Source organism: Sinocyclocheilus grahami, unplaced genomic scaffold, assembly GCF_001515645.1.
Source record: "Sinocyclocheilus grahami isolate Dianchi unplaced genomic scaffold, SAMN03320097.WGS_v1.1 scaffold83.1, whole genome shotgun sequence".
NCBI classification, from domain to species: Eukaryota; Metazoa; Chordata; class Actinopteri; order Cypriniformes; family Cyprinidae; genus Sinocyclocheilus; species Sinocyclocheilus grahami.
The window spans coordinates 647,546-669,297 of NW_015505262.1; the positions used below are offsets into that span (position 1 = coordinate 647,546).

The 21,752-nt window shown below is 36.4% G+C and overlaps 1 protein-coding gene across 1 annotated transcript in view; it reads right to left on the reverse strand.

The window, feature by feature from the left end:
• Nucleotides 1-71: 71 nt before the first annotated feature.
• The window catches only part of LOC107586546 (segment polarity protein dishevelled homolog DVL-1-like), a 36,266-nt gene continuing 14,585 nt past the window's right edge, over nucleotides 72-21,752 (reverse strand). Inside the window, exons 4-14 of the mRNA XM_016273970.1 lie at nucleotides 15,493-15,605; nucleotides 6,046-6,184; nucleotides 4,623-4,722; nucleotides 4,471-4,540; nucleotides 4,134-4,273; nucleotides 2,817-2,893; nucleotides 2,647-2,714; nucleotides 2,435-2,512; nucleotides 2,219-2,353; nucleotides 1,897-2,064; nucleotides 72-607 (exon numbers count right to left, since the gene is read on the reverse strand). Coding sequence (XP_016129456.1) covers nucleotides 72-607; nucleotides 1,897-2,064; nucleotides 2,219-2,353; nucleotides 2,435-2,512; nucleotides 2,647-2,714; nucleotides 2,817-2,893; nucleotides 4,134-4,273; nucleotides 4,471-4,540; nucleotides 4,623-4,722; nucleotides 6,046-6,184; nucleotides 15,493-15,605 — 1,624 coding nt within the window. The remainder of the gene's footprint in view (nucleotides 608-1,896; nucleotides 2,065-2,218; nucleotides 2,354-2,434; nucleotides 2,513-2,646; nucleotides 2,715-2,816; nucleotides 2,894-4,133; nucleotides 4,274-4,470; nucleotides 4,541-4,622; nucleotides 4,723-6,045; nucleotides 6,185-15,492; nucleotides 15,606-21,752) is intronic.

A 21,752-nucleotide genomic window follows, 5' to 3' on the forward strand; every position in this document is an offset into this window, starting at 1 on the left:
AGGAAAAATTAAATTAAGCAAACTGCGGGAAGTAGGCCTTGTGCTCTGAATGGGTTGAAGGCACTCTCCTGTCACATAATATCAACAAAAAATTCACAAGGATTGCCCATAGCGTGTTGAAAAGACTGCCGACTAGCTGTGAGTTCTGGGGGGACGTTTGCTAGCTCCCGGACGGGAGGAGCCCCAGGTGGGCTGTTGCTTGCTGCCGCTTTGGGGGCGAGGTGAGCGAGGCAGTAAGGAGGGGGCAGACCCGGTGGGCCGTACGAAGAGCCGTGACTTCTCTCACTGTGGGCACAGGACAGATGATTGGGCTGAATGAAAGGGGCATGGCTGTAGGTGAACTTGTGGCTATGCTGCAAGACGCTGTGACACTGGCCGTGGCTGTACCCAGAATGAGCGTTGCTGTGGCTGGAGTGGGCCTGACTGGCAGCAGAGCGGCTGTGGCTTTGATGACTTAGCTGACTGGGTGCTCTCTCACCCCTCCTTCCGACCCACGTTCCCATTTCTGATTCGCTGCCCCCACAGCACGGTGCCTTATGGTCCTTTTCTCGAGGGGAGGGTCTCCGTCCTTTCCCAGCGCTGGGGTTGGAGCCACTGCTTCTGCTACCTGAGGTGAAAGACAAATGTATTTGGACAAAAGTAGTATTATTTTCCCTCACAAAACCATATGCTAACCAGATCCAACAAGCAATGTTTCGAATTTCGAATTACAGCCGTGACAAGCAAATCTACATTTGGTTAGTTGCTTGACTTATATTTCTGCAGCGTCAACCAACTTGAAATCAGCTTCTCATCTACACTACTTTTCAAAGGTTTGAGGTGAAGAGGGATTTTTTATAAGAAGTGAATACTTGACACGTTAAATTGATTTTTAAAAAATGGCAGTAAAGACTTTTACATTGTTATAAAAATATTTCAAATAAATACTGTTCTTATGAACTTTCTATTCATCCATGAATCTTGGAAAATAAATGTATCAAGGTTTCCAAAAAAAAAATAAAAAATAGGTAGCACAATTGTTTTCAACATTGCTATAAGAAATGTTTCTTGAGCACCAAATCAGCATATTAGAATGATTTCTGAAGGATCATGTGACACCGAAGATTAAAATTACATTTTGTCATCACAGGAATAAATTTAATTTCAAAATATATTAAAAGAGAAAAGTTATTTTTTTAATTGTAATATTTCACATCACTATTTTTACTGTATTTTTGATCAAAAAATTGCAGCCTTGGTGAGCCTAAGAGACAAAACATTTTCAAAAATGTTACAAAAATCTTAACCAAACCCTAACGTTAGAATGGTAGTGTATATTAAACATCAAACATATACAAGGAGAGAATGATTGTGGAAGTTGACAAAGATTGCACAAATCCCTCGTCATGCGGCAACATTTTTGATGACCCAGTTCAATCCTGTCTCTACAGAAACGGTCTCATTAAAATAAAAGGTTTTTACATACAAATATTCAGTATGTAATACTAAAAACAACCAAAAGAGATACAAATTCCACAATTCTGTCAATAAACAACATTTTAAAAAGTCGTGTGGAGAGGCATCATTGAAGGTACATATTCTTAGTTTTACGCTCTTCATCTGTGCTCTGATTGGCTGTAATGTTGTTGTGTAGCACAAAATCAGTATATTAGAATGATTTCTGTAGGATCATGCAACACTAAAACTGGAGTAATGGCTGCAGAAAATTCAGCTTTCCCATTACAAGAATAAATTACATTTCAAAATACATTAAAATTGAACACAGCTATTTTAAATTCCAATAATATTTCACAATATTGCTATATTTTTGATCAAGTAAATGCAGCCTTGGTGATATAAGAGACGTTTTTCTAAGATTGAAAAATCTTTATCAACTCAAGTGTGTGTTGACTGTACTTTGGCACAGGTCTCCAAAAGTGTAGTAGCACTGCTCCGAGAAGGTGATTTTATTGACTGTGTGTCTCAGGTAGCCGTGTTTCAACAAACTACTGGCGTATTTTCTAGCATCCCGACGGTCCTTGAAGCCCTCCACCCGTGAGAACAACCAGTCGACAACATCAGCCCCTGGAACACAGCGATTTGAGCAATGAGAAAAATAACACCAATTACATTGATTATACAAAACATCTACCAAAAACTTGATGCATGCAATAAACAAGGCACAAGGAAAGTAACTCCCACCCATCAAATTCAAACCACAGCAAAGAAAGGCACAAACCGATGACAGCGTTGGCTATAGTGATCTTCAACCACATTCGGTCTCTGATCTCCAGGCCTGAATCTGGTAGCTGCATGACCTTTACTATAGTTGCCATGTCTGTTTTTGACACCGAAAGGGGGAGGTCATCAAACTCTGTGAAATAAGGGAGAAATAACAGTTTTGAGCATGATAAGTCTGCCATTCTATTAACAGAAGATTTGACTTTGATCATACCATAATGGGGGTATGGCCCAGAAAGTGCTGTAGTGTGTGAGATCCAGGCAGCAGGGTCGATGGGTCTCACCGGCTCGGCTGAGGACAGACAGACTGCAGAATTTAAGTACAATCCGAAAGGTAATAAAACCGATCCAAAAAATGAACTGGATGAATGCAGCATGGGTCTTCATGTCTATAATTTAGCTGCTATAATGGTAGGCGGTAGGTACCTCTAGGGATGGTGAAGTAGCTTCTAGGAGAGGGGTCCCAACATTTCGCCACTGTTAGGCTTATCGGCCTGTAGAGGACAAATGAAACATGAAACAATGTTAAAGAGAGCATTATGACAGATTTACTGAGAAAATGTATCAATCAACTGAGGTATAACACCCAATCTCACCCAGGTTTGGAGACGAGCTCCCGTAGAATCCTGACAGCATCATCATTACTCATGTTCTCAAAGTTTACGTCATTGACCTGAGAAAATTATACTTCCATTAAACCTCCCATTATTTGATGCATTACATATATTTTTCCTATTTGAGGCAATTATTTGAGAGATAGTACACCTAAAAAAAACAAAAAATTATTTTTATTATTTATGACTTTTTCCCCCCCAAACTCTTATGAGTTAGTTTCTTCTACGGAGCATAAAAGATGAATATCTGAAGAGAATCCTGGCCACTCTTTTCAATAAAAAGAAAGTGAATGAAAACTAGGTCTGTCAAGCTCCAAAATGACTAAGAAGCTGCATAAAGGTCTCATAAAAGTAGAATAAATTACTTATATGCACTATATTTTGAAGTCTGATAGCTATGTGTGACAAACAGACCAAAATGTAATTCAACAGCAACTTAAAAAAACTCACATAAGGCTAGTATATAGAATAGTGAATCAAGTAATATGGACTTCTTTTAGTGCATTTTTACTACAAATTCATTGTAACTGCATGAAAAAGGATGAAGGGATATTATCAAAATATCTCTTTTTATGTTTCACACAAGAAAGAAAATTCAAATCAGTTTGGAACAAATTGGTGAGTAAATAATGACTTTTAGGTTAATTCATTCTTGAAAAAAAATCAACAAGTTAGTTTCTCAGTCTACCAAACTGGCTGTTTGTTTACATACGTGATGTTTTATGGTCACTTGGACATCATTCTGCAAAATTCACCTAATAACACAGGGTCATCTAACCATTATTGTTTCTAAATCAGATCACTGGGTTGAGGAAAGCCCCACTGTTATGTAAATAAAAGACTTGAAAGCACCATTCTGTCCTTTGTGGCCAATGACACCAAAAGGTCCTTTAGCAGGAAGGAAAGGGAGTAGAACACAATAAGTCAACAAAACAGGAAAGTGACCCAACTAAAACTTGACAATTGAAAAGTGCATTTACAAACTAAAAAGAGAAGAGACTTACAATAACAGGCCAGTTTCAGTTCTGTTAATGGAACCATTGTTAGTGTAAATGATCTATTAAATTTATATTGCGCAAACTTACAATGAGGATATAGTCAAGACGACTTTCCTGGTTATAACATTTAAGTGGTATTTACCTAATAGAATAACATGATGGTGACAGAATTTCCCTGTGAGTAACATTGTGGATACTGGCAATTACTTGAATGCACTTCTTTTTTTTATCTCCCTAAAAGCACATTAGATCAGTCTCTTGATCCCTCTTGAAAGTGGTTTCAAACTGCTGACTATTATACCTGTAACAGCATGTCTCCAGGCTCAATCCTGCCGTCAGCCGCCACCGCGCCACCTTTCATAATGGAGCCAATATAGATGCCTCCATCTCCTCTGTCATTACTCTGACCCACTATACTGATGCCCAGGAAGTTGTACTTCTCTGTGAGAAAAAGAGATCAGGCTGTTTCCAAATGACGTGTTCATCTATATTTAGAGCACACTGTGCACACTAGACCTTGAAAAACAGGAGGTTCAGTTTAATAAGCAGGTGGAGTGGACAGATAAGAGAAAAGGGAGAAGGCACAGGGATGGATGATGGGGGAAAAGAAGGGAATGAACTAGTGAATAAGTTCTTACCCATATTGAGAGTGACAGTGATAATGTTGAGACTCATTGTGGAGTCTGTAATACTACTGAAGGATGAGGACTGTCAAAAATACATACAAAAGATTAGTACAGATCAAACACTAATATGTAGAGATGTGTACTTTTTCCTCAATGTTTCTCACCCTGTCCATTTTGGTGACTTTCTGCCTCCGTCGTCGGCGTTTGTGTCTACGCATGAGGTGTGATGAAGAGCTCTGCTCGGTTGAACTGCTAAGTCTGTGGCTTCAGACAAAATGAGAGGTCACAGCAGATGTCAACGCTACACTAATGAAGCAGCATGTTTTTATGAAACTCTAAGTGCACTATTTTGGTGGCCAAACATGATCTCCAATATGAGTTCAGTTTTGAGGCCAATTCTCCATTAGGTTCTCAATTAAAACTACTGCCACATAATTTATTTTGACATTATAACGGTTTAATTCTGACTAGCACTGAGGCATTCACATATTTAAAAAAAAAAAAAAAAAAGTTTTTCAGAAAATCCACAAAAGTATTCTTTACAAATAATTAATTTTAAAATTAATAACCCGATGAGAAGTTAATTCAAACACCAGAGGAAGAATAATGTGCAGGTCAGTGGAAAAATGTCCATAAAGGTGGGAAAAGTTGTTTAATACTGAATATTTGCATTTCTGTTAGAGATGCACAATATATGGACATCATAACAGTTACAGCTTGATATCAGAGATTTATTTAATCGAGGCTTATAATAGAGATTTAAAATTTTTAGATTACTTTGTCATCATCTAGTTAATATTTAATAACACCTAGTTAATGTAATCGGTAACACTTTACTTGAAGGGGTGTGCATAAGACTGACATGACACCTTCATAATCATGACATGACATATGTCATGAATATGAAGGAGGTTTTATGCATGTTTATGACAACTGTTATTAAGTGTCATTCGCTCAGTTATGTCATTTTTAATGCAAATATGACATTATTTGACCTAACCCTAACCTAACCCAACCCCTGCCCTTACCCCTAACCATAGCCCATAACAAAGACATCTCAAACAATGTCATATTTGCATTAAAAATTACATAACTGAGCGAATGACACTTAATGACAGTTGTCATAAACATGCATAAAATGCCTTCATATTCATGACGTGTGTCATGTCATGATTATGTAGGTGTCATGTCATGATTATGAAGGTGTCATGTCAGTCTTATGCACACCCCTTCAAGTAAAGTGTAACCATGTAATCTTCAGCAAATCTCAAAATGAATATCCATTTTATACAGTACATTATGATTTTTTTATATTAATCATGAATGCATTAACTATGGGAAAAATGTAAGATTGTAAACATGATTGAATAATTTCAATTGACCGCTAAACCATAATTAATGCTTAATTTTAAAGATTAATTTCATATTTAATTCTTTGGCCAGCTTTACAAATTAGAGTGAAATGTAGTTATGCCAGTGGGCAAATAAGTACAGTCATTGTTTGAAAGGAAATTAATCCTGGAATCTGAGCCAATAAAATTTGCGTTTAATATTTCCTGGGAAATGAAACATTGTGTGATGTCTGACCTGCTGGCAACCTCATCCTCCTCACTGTCGATAAAAGAGCTGGATTCCAACTCACTGCTCATCACTGACGCACTGTCATAGCCAACAACTGAGTCACGATTCCCACGCTCCGATTTCGAGTGACCGTTCACACGAGGGACTGAGAGAAAACAAGAAAGACATTGTTTAAAAGCTGAGGAAGGCGACAGCATAACAACACTTCAAAGAGAGAATACAGTAGATAATTCTGGGAAAGGCATAATAGCTCTGGATGACAAATTAGATAAACAGTAAGGTTTTTTCTTGATAATGGACTTATAAGGACTGTCTTTGTTTAAAGGGGTCATATGATGCGATTTCAAGTTTTCCTTTCTCTTTGGAGTGTTACAAGCTCTTGGTGCATAAAGAAGATCTGTAAAGTTGCAAAGACTAAAGTCTCAAATCCAAAGAGATATTCTTTATAAAAGTTAAGAGTCAACCACTCCTACCTAAAACGTCTTGTTCTAACACGCCCCCACATATCTACGTCACTATGTGTAAATATTAGCATAATGCCACCCAAATGTGCACGCAAAGAAAGAAGGCGTGGTTTCAGTAACTGCAGTTAGTGTTGATGCAGCCATGTCAGGTGACGGTGTGTGTTTCAGTGTGAAAGCAAAAGCACTTTATTTGGCCTTCCGGAAATAGATGCAATTAGGAATTATTGGTTAAGATTTATTTACAACAGAGCAGCACAACCCAGATGTTCGAATTTGTGCAACGCATTTCATGGACGACAGTTTTTTTTTTTTTTTTAGCCTAGAAGAGTACAAGGCTGGCTGTGCACAAAAACTATTTCCCCCCCAAAAAAAGGGTAAATTCCGACTTTGCTATGACAATCTGGCGCTTCTGAATCAGCGACTGTAAGTATGTTTTGTTATTAGTTTAAGTATTTGCTATTGACTGTTCAAATGCGGAGTTTTGCGCAGCGCAGAGTAACGTGTCGTGTGTGTGTGTGTGTGAGGGGAACAGGGTCACATCACAGGAGAGTGAACTGCCTGTCAGAAATCATAGCACGTCAGCTGTCTTAACCGCGGCTTGTGTACTGCATAATCACTGTGTCTGTCACATGACTCTGTTGCCCTTCCGGGCTTGAACTGATGGTAAAACTAACGACATTATTAACGGTCTTGATATTTACTTTGAAAGCGGAAGCTCGCGATTATTGTAATGGGCGTTACATTTCCGATGCGTGCTTGTGGTGTTCGGCCAATCACAATGCACTGGGTCAGCTGGCCAATCAGAGCAGACTGCGCTTGTCAAATGAGGGGGCTTTGTTGAAAACTACGTGTTTGAGAGAGGGGGGGCATAGAGGACCTACAATAATGTACAGTATTTGAAAAATATTGTGTTTTTTGAACATTAAAGCATGTCAACATATTCTGTTACACCAAATACACAAAATAATGATCTTTAAAATATCATTATATGACCCCTTTAAAGGGGTCAACGGATGCCCATTTTCCACAAGTTGATATGATTCTTTAGGGTCTTAATGAAAAGTCTATAACATACTTTGGTTAAAATTTCTCAATGGTAGTGTAAAAAAAAAATTTGACCTAGTCCATGTTGCTTTAAATGCTAATGAGCTCTGCTGACCCTGCCCCTCTCTTCCATGAGGTGATGAGCAGACTGTAAACTTCACCCGCGAAACTTGCTAACTAGCATGTATTAGGAAAGACGATTTGCAAAGACATATAAAAAACCGTTATACTCACTTCTTCTGTAGATGAAGCTGGATCATGAATGATTTGAGCGAACTTAAAACGCATTTAGGCAGATCGGGCATTCCTTTCAAAAACTAAAGTAACGTTAATCCACTGCGTCTTCAGCGGCTCAGATGTCAGGAGTAATGTTAAATAACGAATGCTATATTAGGCCTGGGCGATAAAACGGTATCGATATTTATCGACGGTACACCTTCTTCGATAAAGATATAAAAAAATGTTCGATATGGCGCATGATATAGGCACGTGCTATGAGTGACGCAGACAGCACACACAAACACAAGCACATTGAGTGCTGTGCCTGCCTGTGATGAGGAGATTGTGAATTTAAAAAAATTAATATTAGTCGAATTTAAAATAAACATTTTCATTTGAATGTTGTGCGTGGTTATAAAAAATGTAAATAATTATCGATACCGAACAATATGAAACATTATATCGTTGATACATTTTTTAGCTATATCGCCCAGCCCTATGCTTTATTCATTATTATTCACTAAAAACCATCACATCAGTCAAAAAACAGGGCTGGGGTATACGTACAGAGACAAGGACGAAGCTGCGTCTCTGGGTGGCATCGGATGCGCTGAAACGCTCTGACCAAACGATAAGATCGCTGTGGACCCCGAGAGCGACCAAAACATTCCAGTACTGCAGGAGTGCTCATTTCAGACCATTACCTTCCACATAGCCACTCATGCGCACAAATCAATCACAGCTATTTCAGCCAACCACATTTCAATCTTCACATACAGAGGAAGCTCTACCATTCCTCTGCCATGTGTGAGTTCAAAGGACAATGGTATCACTTCAGCGAGCAAGGGTACAAGCAGAGGCCTGTGGCGAGATGAGCTGCATGCCTGCAGCTGAGTGAAACAGCCTATCAGTAGCCCTCTTTTTCAGAAAGGATGGTCCACAGGTGGGTAATGCATTTATAGCCTCTCCAGAGTCTTTTTAGGCTCAATTTAGTATGCATTAGACATCAGGATAGAGAGAGATAACGGAAGATGAAGATGAATTTGCTCAAGATGTGTGCACCAAAACAAATCCCTCTACATCTGCCTTCAGGAGATGACCTTATGCCTGTGAAGCGAAATATTAATGTCCAGTATATTCATACTAAAATCAAAACAGGCAATAAAAAGACAATGTTTTTTTACATTTGTTTTTAGTGTTTGCATGTCCAGAATGGATGCATGTAAAGAATTACAAAAGTGGGTGAAATAATACTACTCATCAAGAGATTATTATAAATCTTTAGAGAACAGCTTTCATATGGTAAGCCAAATATACTAATTTTAATATAAATATATTTCATATACTAATTATACTTAAAGTAATATAATATAATGTAATATAATATACTTAATTTAAAATGTAATAAAACATAGGATATATATATATATATATATATATATATATATATATACACACACACATACTAATTACTTATGAATGATTATTCAGAAATTAAATACCAATAATAATAAAAAATAAATAAATAATCTTATACACATTAATTATGTGTGTGTGTGTGTGTGTGTATATATATATATATATATATATTATTTATTTATTTATTTATAGACACACACAAATATATAATAAAATGTAATATATATGCACAGCAAAGCTTTACAATTAAGTAAAGTAAAACTCTACATAATATTTTTTTCTTACCTTTACTGAATATATTCTACTTTATCAGTGTATCAGTGACTCATTCCAATAACTTTTAAACCTCCAACTACTCCAACTGTATTTGTATGACGTCAACATTAAATATGGCGCTTTTAACAACATAACTAACTTTTTTTCTTTGCATAAAACATTAGTTAGAATTAATAACAGGGGTTGGTGGATGTAAAAACAAATCGTAATGTTTATGAAACAATCATAATGCATAGTAAAATCATGCGATTTACCTTAAACTGAAAATATCTATACAAAATGCTGGTATCGGAGATGCATTTGTCTTACCTCTACTGCTGCACAGCTCTCATTACAGTACTGCACCTCGCATTAGCTTGCAACATTTCAAGAGCTCAAAGAAATGTAACCTCCTTTACGCGTAAACTCAACTGTCTATCAAACATGAACCCACATCAGTTTCCACTGGAATGGTGCAGGAGTGTGTAAGACAATGAACTACTGGCCCTGAGCGTGGGTGCAGTCTACGCTACTCGCATATAAGCCTCTGGGCACTGTGCTGCCACTGATAATTGATGATTTAACGGAAAAAATGTGCACAAAGAAAATCTGTCATTTTGTTGTGTATTCACGTTGACAGCAAAACACCACACAACGATAAATTCACAAAATCTTGCTTAACCTAAAGATGAGCCAAACCCAAAACAAATCAACACCTGCATGTACACCAAATAGCAAAATGGAAACTGAATATTGGTGGCTCAGCATGGTTAACAGATAAATGCCTGAGGCTAGAAAAGAGATCTTCTCTCTCACTTCTTCTGCCCCTAGGGCACACACCTGTTCTTAATAATCATAAACATATTTTTCATCCAATCACACCCAGCAGAGGTCAGCACTGGGACAACCTTGCCAAATCAGCCTCTGACTCTGCAGGCATGACAGAAAATGAGTGCAAATGCAGTCAGAATTGTGCATTTGTTGTTGTTGTAATGAAAAGGTGAATCTGCTTTTCTAAACTAAGAGCTAAATAAAACTGCAAAGTGATTTCAGTTACAACGAATTAAGAACATTAATACAAATCAATAGTGAAAAATAATCAGATTTGTCATATATACTTTTTTCTGATAAAATAAAAATATAAATACAATATAAAAGACTAAATTCTGATAAAATAAAAACTATAAACATACATGTACAATTAAAAAAAAAATTTTTTAAGACCACCAAGGCTGTATGTATTTCATCAAAAAACAATGTAAAAACTATAAAATATTATTACAATTTAAAATAACTGTTTTCTAAAATATCAGTTTTTTTTATGTATTTTGAAATGTAATTCATTCCTGTGATGGCAAAGCTATACATGACAGCTTTCAGGGTTTAACAGCTCTACTATGCATGACTATTTCTGGAGAAGAAAGGGGGAGCTGACCTGACACATTTCTCATATGCTCTACATCCAAAAAAAACTCCAGAGACACACCGCACAGCTACACGACTGCTCCAGACGTACACATGCTAAACAAACAGATGCTTTATGTCAAAGACAGACCCAAAAAAACACAAGCACAGTGTGGATCCCAACCATCAAATCACTGTTGGGAACTTACTTAAAGTACTGACACTACAGAAGCACTCCGTGGGGGTCTGATGTCTCTAACAGACAGTCGTAAACAGAGGTTCAACAAATATCCATAAATCATCAGTATCTTCAGCAAGCACACAAACACACACACCTCCATCTGTCTCTTGTGTCTAACAGCGTCACTGCTAATGAAGCTGCACTAATTAATGCACTTGGCAATAATGAAGTGCAAACAGCAGGAGAAACGGAGAGGAAGAGCATGAAATGATTCTAGTGGACAGAACTGGAGGAGCTGCGGGGCTTCCACAAATACATCAGATAGATGTGAGAAGGAAGCAATCCTCTATTATACTATTCTATACAGTAACAGGCTGAGGAAATAGCTTCAACAATGTAGACATTCTAGACATAGTTGGGACTATTTCAATCACCTTGAAATCTATTGACAACACACACACCTTTAATCTTTACAGGCAAAAGAACCCATAAAGGAGCCAAGAACATTCTTTGCTGATGATGACAGAATATATTTCCCTGCAAAAGGAAGCTTTTATGTTTCCAAGAGACCTCTCTTTACCCAGAGCTCAAGTCAGCACGCACACTAACAAAAATAAACTTTCTGTACTGGTTTAAAACAAGCAAACTTCCAGTAAACGACCACAGAACAGGGTCATTCTGGGAAAGAACTACATCCTGCAACACCCTGTGACAACTTTGGAGCTTTAAAAGTGATGAAGTTAAAATTATGATATTTATTTAACTCATAATTTTTTCTGAAGAAAGATAAGACATGTATAGTGATGAAGCCAAAATATTAAATGTCATGGATGAATATTTACGGAGTAATCCACTATTTTGTAGAGGGGAAGGGGTCAAAATGGCAATTTTAACCTGAGATTCAAAGAGGGCTAAAATGACTTCAGAAAGATGGCAGTATCATAATGTCGCATTCACACAGAGATTGGTAGGTCTGTTAGTAAAATCTGGTGACTTCAGCAATCTTTGTTGCATTGCATTTTCAGTGGTCGAAAACTTAATGTGGGGTTTCAGCCCCTGAAAATGGGTAATATTCAACAATCTGAATATGGAGCTGCATTGAGATCCCCATATCTCTGGGACTGAACGATGTAAGGCCTTGAAATTGAAGATTCCAAAAGAAAAGTTTATTAAGAACTAGATTCTAAAGTTATATTGTGATATCTCTGATACTTCTTGAGTATGGGCACGTAAACTTTGGAAAAATAATATTTATATATTCTTTTTTAAAGTACTTTTACTCGTTTATAAATCACTCAATGGCCTAGGACCTAAATACATTGCAGATATGCTCACTGAATATAAACCTCACAGACCACTCAGATCATTAGGATAGAGTCAGTTAAAAATACCAAGGGTTCACACAAAACAAGGGGAAACTGCTTTTAGCTATTTTGCCACCTGCAGTTGGAATCAGCTTCCAAAAGAAATCAGATGTGCTACAACATTAGTCACATTTAAATCTAGACTCAAAACTCATCTGTTTAGCTGTGCATTTATTCAATGAGCACTGTGCGATGTCCGAACTGAGTGCACTGTATTTTATGTATGCATAATCATTTTCTATTTTTAACTGTTTTAAATTCACTTTAAATCAATTTTTAAATCATTTTCAAAGTTTTTAAAGGGGTCATATGATGCAATTTCAAGTTTTCCTTTCTTTTTGGAGTGTTTCAAGCTGATTGTGCATAGATAAGATCCCTGAAGTTGCAAAGACTAAAGTCTCAAAACCAAAGAGATATTCTTTATCAAAGTTAAGACTCTGCCACGCCCCCCCTAAAACAGCTCGTTCTAACACGCCCCCACATATCTACCTCACTATGTGGAAATATTTGCATAATGCCGCCCAAATGTTCATGCAAAGAAAGAAGGCGTGGTTTCAGTAACCGCAGATAGTGTTGAAGAAGCATTCTCAGGGAGACGCAGTGTGTTTCTAGGCGAAAGCAAAAGCACTTTATTTGGCCTTCCGAAAGTAGATGTATTTAGGAATCTTTAAGATTACTTACAACAGAACACAAATGCATTTTATGGACGACCGTTTCGTGAACCTAGGAGAAGAGGTAATTCTGACTTTGCTATGACAATCTGATGCTTCTGAATCAGCTACTGTTTTGTTATTAGTTTAAGTATTTGCTATTGACTGTTCAAATGCGGAGTTTTGCGCATCGTGTGTGTGTGTGTGTGTGTGCGTGCGCGCGTTATGGTAAGGGGCGTTACATTCCGACGAGTGTTTGCGGTGTTCAGCCAATCACAATGCACTGGGTCAGCTGGCCAATCAGAGCAGACTGCGCTTGTCGGAAGGAAGGACTTTGTAGAAAATGAAGCGTTTGAGAGAGGCGGGGCATAGAGGACCTACAATAATGTACAGTATTTGAAAAATAATGTGTTTTTTGAACATTAAAGTATGTCAACATTTTCTGTTACACCAAATACACAAAATAATGATCTTTATAAATGCATCATATGACCCCTTTAAATTCCTTGTTTTATTTTTGTGATTATTTTTATGATTATTTTACTTTCTTTTATGTAAAGCACTTTGAATTACCATTGTGTAAGAAATGTGCTATATAAATAAACTTGCCTTGCCTTATATCACTCAGACAGGTATGTTCAATGCAGTTGTTTTGACAGAAGGAAACAAGATACATTTCTAGTTTCAACATTATTTGTTCTTCAGATATTCCTCTTTAAAATAAAATAAGTATCATATTTATGCAAAGTGACCCATATTTTGTTTTTTGACCACTGAATATGTGTACAATTTAACAATTTACTGCTAGAGCTATACTGAAATTCTAATATCTCTGGAACCGAACCAAATAGGGCCTTAAAAGGAACACTCCACTGTTTTTGAAAATAGGCAAATTTTCCAACTCCCCTAGAGTTGAACAGATGAGTTTTACCGTTTTCGAATCCATTCAGCCGATCTCTGGGTCTGGCGGTAGCACTTTTAGCTGTAGCTTAGCATAGATCATTGAATCTGATTAGACCATCAGCATCTCGCTCAAAAATGACCAAAGAGTTTCTATATTTTTCCTATTTAAAACTTGACTCTTCTGTAGTTACATCGTGTACTAAGACCGACGGAAAATGAAAAAGAAAATTTTCTAGGCCGATATGGCTAGGAACTATACTCTCATTCCAGCGTAATAATCAAGGAACTTTGCTGCCGTACCATGGGTGCAGCAGGCGCAATGATATTACGTTGAACCAATATCCAAAAAGGGAATTAAAGATATCTTTAATACTTCTTGAGTTACAGGCATGCAAACTTTTGAGAAAAAAACTTGAAAAGTGCCATCTTATCTTTCTTTAGAAAAAAACATTAGCAAAATCAAGTTTTTGAAACTTGGGACTTTTCTAAAATTTGGTTGATTTGACACGGAAGATTTCCAAATGCTATTCCTCTGAACTTTATATTCAAAACAATCAAAACTACAAACTATTACAGTTTCCACAAGAAGATCAAGCAGTACAAGTGTTTTTAACACTGACAATAATAAGAAATGTTTCTTGAGCACTAAATCTGCCTATTAGAATGATTTCTGAAGGATCATGAGACACTGAAGACTGGAGAAATGGCTGCTGATCATTCAGCTTATGTCAGCTCATTTAAATGTTGAAAATATTTCACAATATCAAGAGTTTTTGCTGTATTTTCAAATAAATGCAACCTTGATGAGCATAAGATTCTTCTTATTTTTTATCAACCCTAAACTTTTGAACGGAAGTGTAGGTGTAAAAAAAAATACATTTATTTGATGTGTTTTTTTAATGTCATGAGGATGCTGTTTTTAGTCTGTCCCCACCTCAGATTTATCATTATATTTACAAAAATGCAAATTTTCCATGCAAACTCTTTCTTCTGTAAATACTTTTCAAATAAATCAAAGGGTTATGTGTCAAGCCTATTACCATCATACATTTCCCTTTTAAATTAATGATTTAATTAAAGAAAATTTTGTCATATTGAAACCACCATCCTGAAAGTGTTTTTTTAAGTTAAACACTTTTTTATAATTAAAATAATTTTTCTTGTTTTATTACAATAAACATTGCATAATATAACATTGTTCCCATGATTTTACATATTAAATATCTTTTAATAAATTCCTGCATTTGGACTATTAAAATCACCTTACAAAACTAATAAAAACGCTGTTTCATAATAACCCACCTGTAAATATTGTTACCTGAGCAGTAACTGTCCTAAAACAACAACACATTTACCAAACAGCAAAAGTGGTTTTTATTTTTGTTTCACGTGTCTGTGCAGACACTCATCACCTGGGGCAAGAATTCCCTTTACAAATAATGTCATATGTATCATATGTTTCCTGATCCCTGGCACATGATATGTGATGTGTGTAGTGTGAGAGAACGGGTCTGTTTGGCTGAGTACTGTTCAAAATCACTCACACTCACTTTCTCGTGCCCTCCTGTGAGCTCGCTCCCTCTCCCGCTCTCTCCGCTGGCTCTGGAGAGACTCCGTCCCCGTCTCTGTGTCCAATCCATCCCGACTACTCACAGCATTGGCACTAGCACACACAAACACAAAGAGAAAGGGGTCTTTATTATATGGTCTCGAACCCATCTTTATTATGCCGAGTCATAACACACTTGGCCATAAAAGTCGTGAAAATGTTCTGGGAAACCTTCTGAAATGATGATTACCTACATTCAATTTCATCGCCAACAGATATTTCATTGTTTAGGGGTATATGATTAAAAGCCATGCATTATCAGCAGCTGTCACTAGTTATTCAAAGCTGAGAATTTAAAATATGGTAAAAAAGGATTTAGGACCAGCTGAGATGAACTGCAGCCTAGGAGTTTCAAACCCTGCAGGCCTGTGGTCAGGTCCCAGAAGAGCAGGTTGGGGGTAAATGAGGCCACGATGCAATGTAAGAATGAATAAGTGTACGCGGATATGCTAAAGGCTAGTTATTCTAGCAGAGCGGTTAGAGTGCTTTTGCTCAGGGCAGAAAAGAAACATGAGGTTGGTGAGAACAGCTCGATGTGACACATGCAAAGATGCGCACACATGATAACAAATGAGAAAAAAAAGCTGTTATTTTTGCATGGTTGCTCTGGAAAAAAATAATAAACTGTGATAATGAGAAAGTGACATTTCTGTATGTATTTTAGCATAAAAACCTACATCTAGGATCATGGGTTCAATTTCCAAGGAATGTATAAATGCAATCTTGAATGCAATGTAAGTCACTTTTGGATAAAAGCATCTGCTAAAAGCATACATATCAATTTAAATGTCTTCCACACTATTTCTACCTACCTAAAAGAGGCAGTAAATGTAATTTGACTTAACTGATGTTAATACACATTTAGTACAGATTTTATGGGCATATTGTTACGGTTAACTGTTTTGCATAATTCTTTTAATAAACTAACCACTATAACAATGCAAATAGTGCTTACAAACGTCTCTGCTTCTGACTAGTCATGAATTTTTGTAAGTATTTTTGCTTTCGTATCCCTTCAAGGGTCTTTCCGTAAGTAAATTTGCCTAGACATAGATTTACCTATTTAAGTTATAGTTTCAGTTAAAAGCACTGTGCTTAAATCAACATGCATTCACATATTAAGAAAATCCTTACGTTTAATTTTTTGTTATTTTTCTCTGTATTTCAAATCTGTTTCTATAATGTATCAGCCCAAAGAGAACATATAAAGCTTGTTAATATCCGTTGAGCTCTGCTAAAATCTATTTAAACCTGCTCACGGACAAGAAGGTAGGAAAAAACCCTTGTAATTTAATGATACTATTTGGGAGAAAATATTTTAACCCAAACAAATAAATAATTCTTGAATGATTTCAAACCATTTCTGGAAATTGTATCTAACCAAAGTTTACTTGCATCCATTCTCCAAAAAGGAAAGTCCCACTCCTCAAGCACAACTAGCTCAAACACAAAGCATTGTGCTAATGTCTCTCTCTGCTGGATGGAGTCTGTTACTTCACCAGTATGGTGATAATTCACCAAAATGTATGCATTACTTCAGTGGATCTCAACGGTTAAGACATCATTTTATATTGGGTCACAGGTCTGTGCTGAGAGTAAATTGGAGGGAGAAACAAAGCTAAATGCAAATAATAACAATCTTCTAATGGCAAAGGTGGCACAGAGGTGCTTCATTTAGGTGTCTTTACACAGACTGTTTAATGCTGCGTAGACATGGCAATTTATACAGCAATTAAAACTGTACAATTTGATACTAAGGGATTAATTGGGTCAGAACAGGCATAATTTAGTCTAGAATTTCATCTTTACACTGAATTTTTTAGCAGGCACTGAGCAGTCTTACCTGTGTAAAGATGCCTTAAAGCAGCACTATGTAACTTTTTCTGTGTTCGAAATTTGCTAAATGTATATAATGAGCGAGTACATCATGAATTCATCTTCCAAACCGCATTTTTGTCTTATTCCGAATCACTACGGTACACTTATAATAAGTACTTGTATTTGGACTATTGTAGCCTGGTCGGGTTATCACCGCTGCGGAGTAACACCAACCTGCGTGAATAGCCAAGGACAGCAAAATAAGAACAAGAGAGTTTAAAAACAAGAGAGAGATTTTATTTGCTGGTGACTTCAAATGCAAAGTAAAAAAGAAAAAGAAAAAGAAAAAAAAAGATTAAGCAATTAATATATAATTTGGCCTGATTTACAATGGCTTGAAATCAGTGTAAAATATATTTTATCACACAATGGTATTAAATAGGCTTGCAAAATTACGGGAATTTTCAAGACTGGAAACTTTCCATGGGAATTAATGGGAATAAACTGGAAATTTGCAAAATTGCAGGAACTGGTGACTTGAATGTAGTTGAGAAAAAATCTTGCCGCATAATCTTGGTTAAAACAACCTGATTTAATGCAATTTCAGTTTAATTTCTAGCCTACGCACTGCTCAATCACATGCACACAGCACAGGGCTATTGAGGCCACACACCCTACATGCACTGTGCTTTCCTCCATAACATGAACAGATCATTTCTTAAATCCTGCACACAAAATATCAAAATGTCCATCTTGGTAAGTATTCATGTAAATTACATGAATATTAGAACAAAAATTATTTAAAACTTCCTTGTGCTGTGTGTAATATACTGTGCAACTAAATGAGGCTATACCATTGTAAAAACAAATACACTGACTGAACAAACCATAGACTGGAACAAACATTTAGGTGAGATAATAATAAAACAGAAGTCTAAAAATAACCCTCCCCCACACACAATCTCTGGGGGATTCCCCTCCATTTTCTCTGAAGACACACTTGCTGCATTTGAGCCCAAAGACTACATCGAAGTTTTGATATTCTAAATATATTTGATCTATGGGATTCAAGTTTAACTAGTAAATACCAAAAAGTGTTTTTATAGTAGCTAGCTAGCCAGTAAATCAAGATATGAAAAATCTAAGCGAGTTAGCACTATTTCATTGACAATTTATGAGGTATAAACTAGCTCAAGCTGTGATGCTCTTTCTGCTAGCCAGCTGTCTGTTATCATACAGAAGTACAGTACTGGTCAAAAGTTTGGAAACATTACTATATTAATGTTTTAAACATTGCATATCTTTTGCTCATCAAGCCTTCATTTATTTGATCAAAAATACAGAACAACCCGGTAATATTGCGCAGTATTACTGGTACACTCTTTAAAATAAAGGTGCTTCAAACGGTTCTTCAAGCGATGCCATAGAAGAAGCATTTTTGGTTCCACAAAGAACCATTCAGTCAAAGGTTCTTTAAAGAACCATCTCTTTCTTACCTTTTTATAATCTGAAGAACCTTATTTCACCACAAAGAACCTTTTGTGAAACAGAAAGGTTCTTCAGATGTTAAAGGTTCTTTATGGAACCATTTAGACAAAAAGGTTCTTCTATGGCATCGTGAAGCACCTTTATTTTTAAGAGTGTATTACAATTTAAAATAATGGTTTTCGGGTTTTTATATACTTTAAAATATAATGTTTTTCTGTGATGCAAAGCTGAATTTTGAACAGCATTACTCCAGTCTTCAGTGTCACATGATTCTTCAGAAATCATTCTAATATACTGATTTATAACCAATTTTGGAAACAGTTGTGCTGTTTAATTTTTTTTTAATTATTACCTGTGATTCTTTTTTCAGGATTCTTTAATGAATAAAGAGGTTTTTTTTTTTAAAGAACAGTGTTTATTTAAAATAGAAATCCTTTTTTAACAATACACTACCATTCAAAAGTTTGGGGTCAGTATATTTTCTCTTTTTTTTAAATAAATTAATACTTTTATTCAACAAGGATGTGTTAAATTAATAAAAAAGTAATAGTAACGACTTATATTGTTAGAAAAGATTTTTATTTTGAATAAACACTGTTCACAAGTTTTCATTCATCTGTAAATCCTAAAAAAGCATCACCGATTTCCCCCAAAAATCCCAAAATGTCATTTTTTAAAAATTTGTATTAGTTTGCATGCATGTGAGCCTATGATCAGACAAAAGGTTTATATTTATGTTTGTATATGATAGGTTTTATAAATTTCCCAAAATTTTCAATTAATTCCTGGTCAATTTCAAACTTGGAATATTTCCAAAATTCCCCAGACGACGTTCCCATGGAAAGTTTCTGGAAAATGTCCACCCCTTTGCAACCCTAGTATTAAATACCATTTATTGCACATTTCTTGTACTCTGTGAGTAAGTATATGTTGTATATACAGGGGGCAGCAGGCAGACAGACAGTTTAGTCCTGGGGAGACCGAGGCAGCTGTGTCACCCTGCAGAGCCCACAGGGCAACGGAGACGGGTGCTTTTAATGTCCACTAATCCGGATTAGCTGCTCAAGGGACAGCCGAAAACATACTCTCCTCACCCTGCCAAATGTATTCAGCAAGACCAATAAATAATGCACAGCACAAAGGGAGCGGCAGAGGATAACATTTGGTTACTTACTAATGCTTACAGTGAAGCTTTTATAATGGAAATAAGGGACATTTCTTGTGGGAGAAACATTCATTTTAATTTCATGTAAAATTGGCTGGTAGTCTGTTGCAGAGACGATGAGGGAAAGGACTGACTGGAGAAAGGAAGTGGTCTGCGGTTCACCTTCACATGTTCTGGCACTAGATGGCACTAGACACTATAGAAAACAACTGGTGAGAATTCTTTGGTGAGGTGAGAAGGCTACAACTCAGAACACCACCAAAAAAAGACAGAAAGTCAAACATTAGATAAAGAAATTGCAGGACTTTTACTAAGTGAACTGGTGCAACAGAGATGCACAAAGAAAGGCTGCTGCCCTGAAGCTCGTTGATCTCAATTTAGCTTTCAACATCTTCAATACGAACAAAGAGAATATTTAATCTGTGTGTTTGCGGCAGAAGCACAACATAACCAGATATGCAACAGCGCACAACTCTCAAAGCCTTCTTTACAGCTCAAGCAATATTAAAGAGTTTTTTAGAACCCCAAGCAAATGGAGAGAAGAAGAATCTAGTCTGATTGGTTTTAGCGAATCGGTTTGTTTTGAAATTTAAAAAAGTGTGTTGTTTATTGAAGCAAATGGTTCAAGAGATATGTATATAATTATATGCATACTAATTATTGAAAGAAAAAAACATGATCACGCACGCGCGCACACACACAAAAGTTACAAAAAGTTAAAGTCAATTTAATAAAATCATTAAAACGAATAGATCCAAGAAAGATTCATTCATGAATCCGATATGACTATCACTAAAATACTTTATTGTTATGAAATCTCTAATTGTTATTTGCCCAAGAACATGAATTATTATTGTGGGCAGCTGTGTATGAGTGGAGGGAGGCATTGCTACATGACTGGTTGAAGACCTGACCGCATGAATGCTGGCAAATCAAACAAACACATTGAACTTTGTGAGGCAAACATGCATTCTATTAGAATGCAGCTCAAGAGACAGGCACTGGAATTAGACTGTGATTCACACATGTGGCTCCTTGAAGGACAAGAATGATATTTTCCCTCCAGCTGGATAACAGACATCTGCTACTGACTGTGGTCAGGAAGTCAGAACAAATCAACTCAAATCAGTGGTTTTGTAATGCTTGACAATAGTGTGTGTGTCTGTGTGTATTCTATGAGTGTATTCAATGCAGACATTTGCAGATGTATTTGTCTGGTTATTCAAAAACACAATGCATATGCATATATAATGCATATATGCAATTCATACACTGATTTGAATACACTTCTTCTGTGTTGAACATGTTTTACATTCTGAATTAAATTGTATTGATGCTTGCAGGCCTTAAAAGTCTTAAAGGGGTCATATGATGCGATTTAAACTTTTCCTTTCTCTTTGGAGTGTTACAAGCTCTTGGTGCATAAAGAAGATCTGTAAAGTTGCAAAGACTAAAGTCTCAAATCCAAAGAGATATTCTTTATCAAAGTTAAGAGTCAACCATGCCTACCTAAAACGGCTCGTTCTAACACGCCCCCACATATCTACATCACTATGTGGGAAGATTTGCATAACGCTGCCCAAATGTTCACGCAAAGAAAGGCGGCGTAACTTTTATTCCCGCTGTAGTATTGCTGTTGCTGCCGCCGCCATGTCGTGAAGGCGCTGTGTGTTTCGTTGTGAAAGCGAAACTACTTTGTTTGGTCTTCCAAAAGAGGACGATATCCGCTT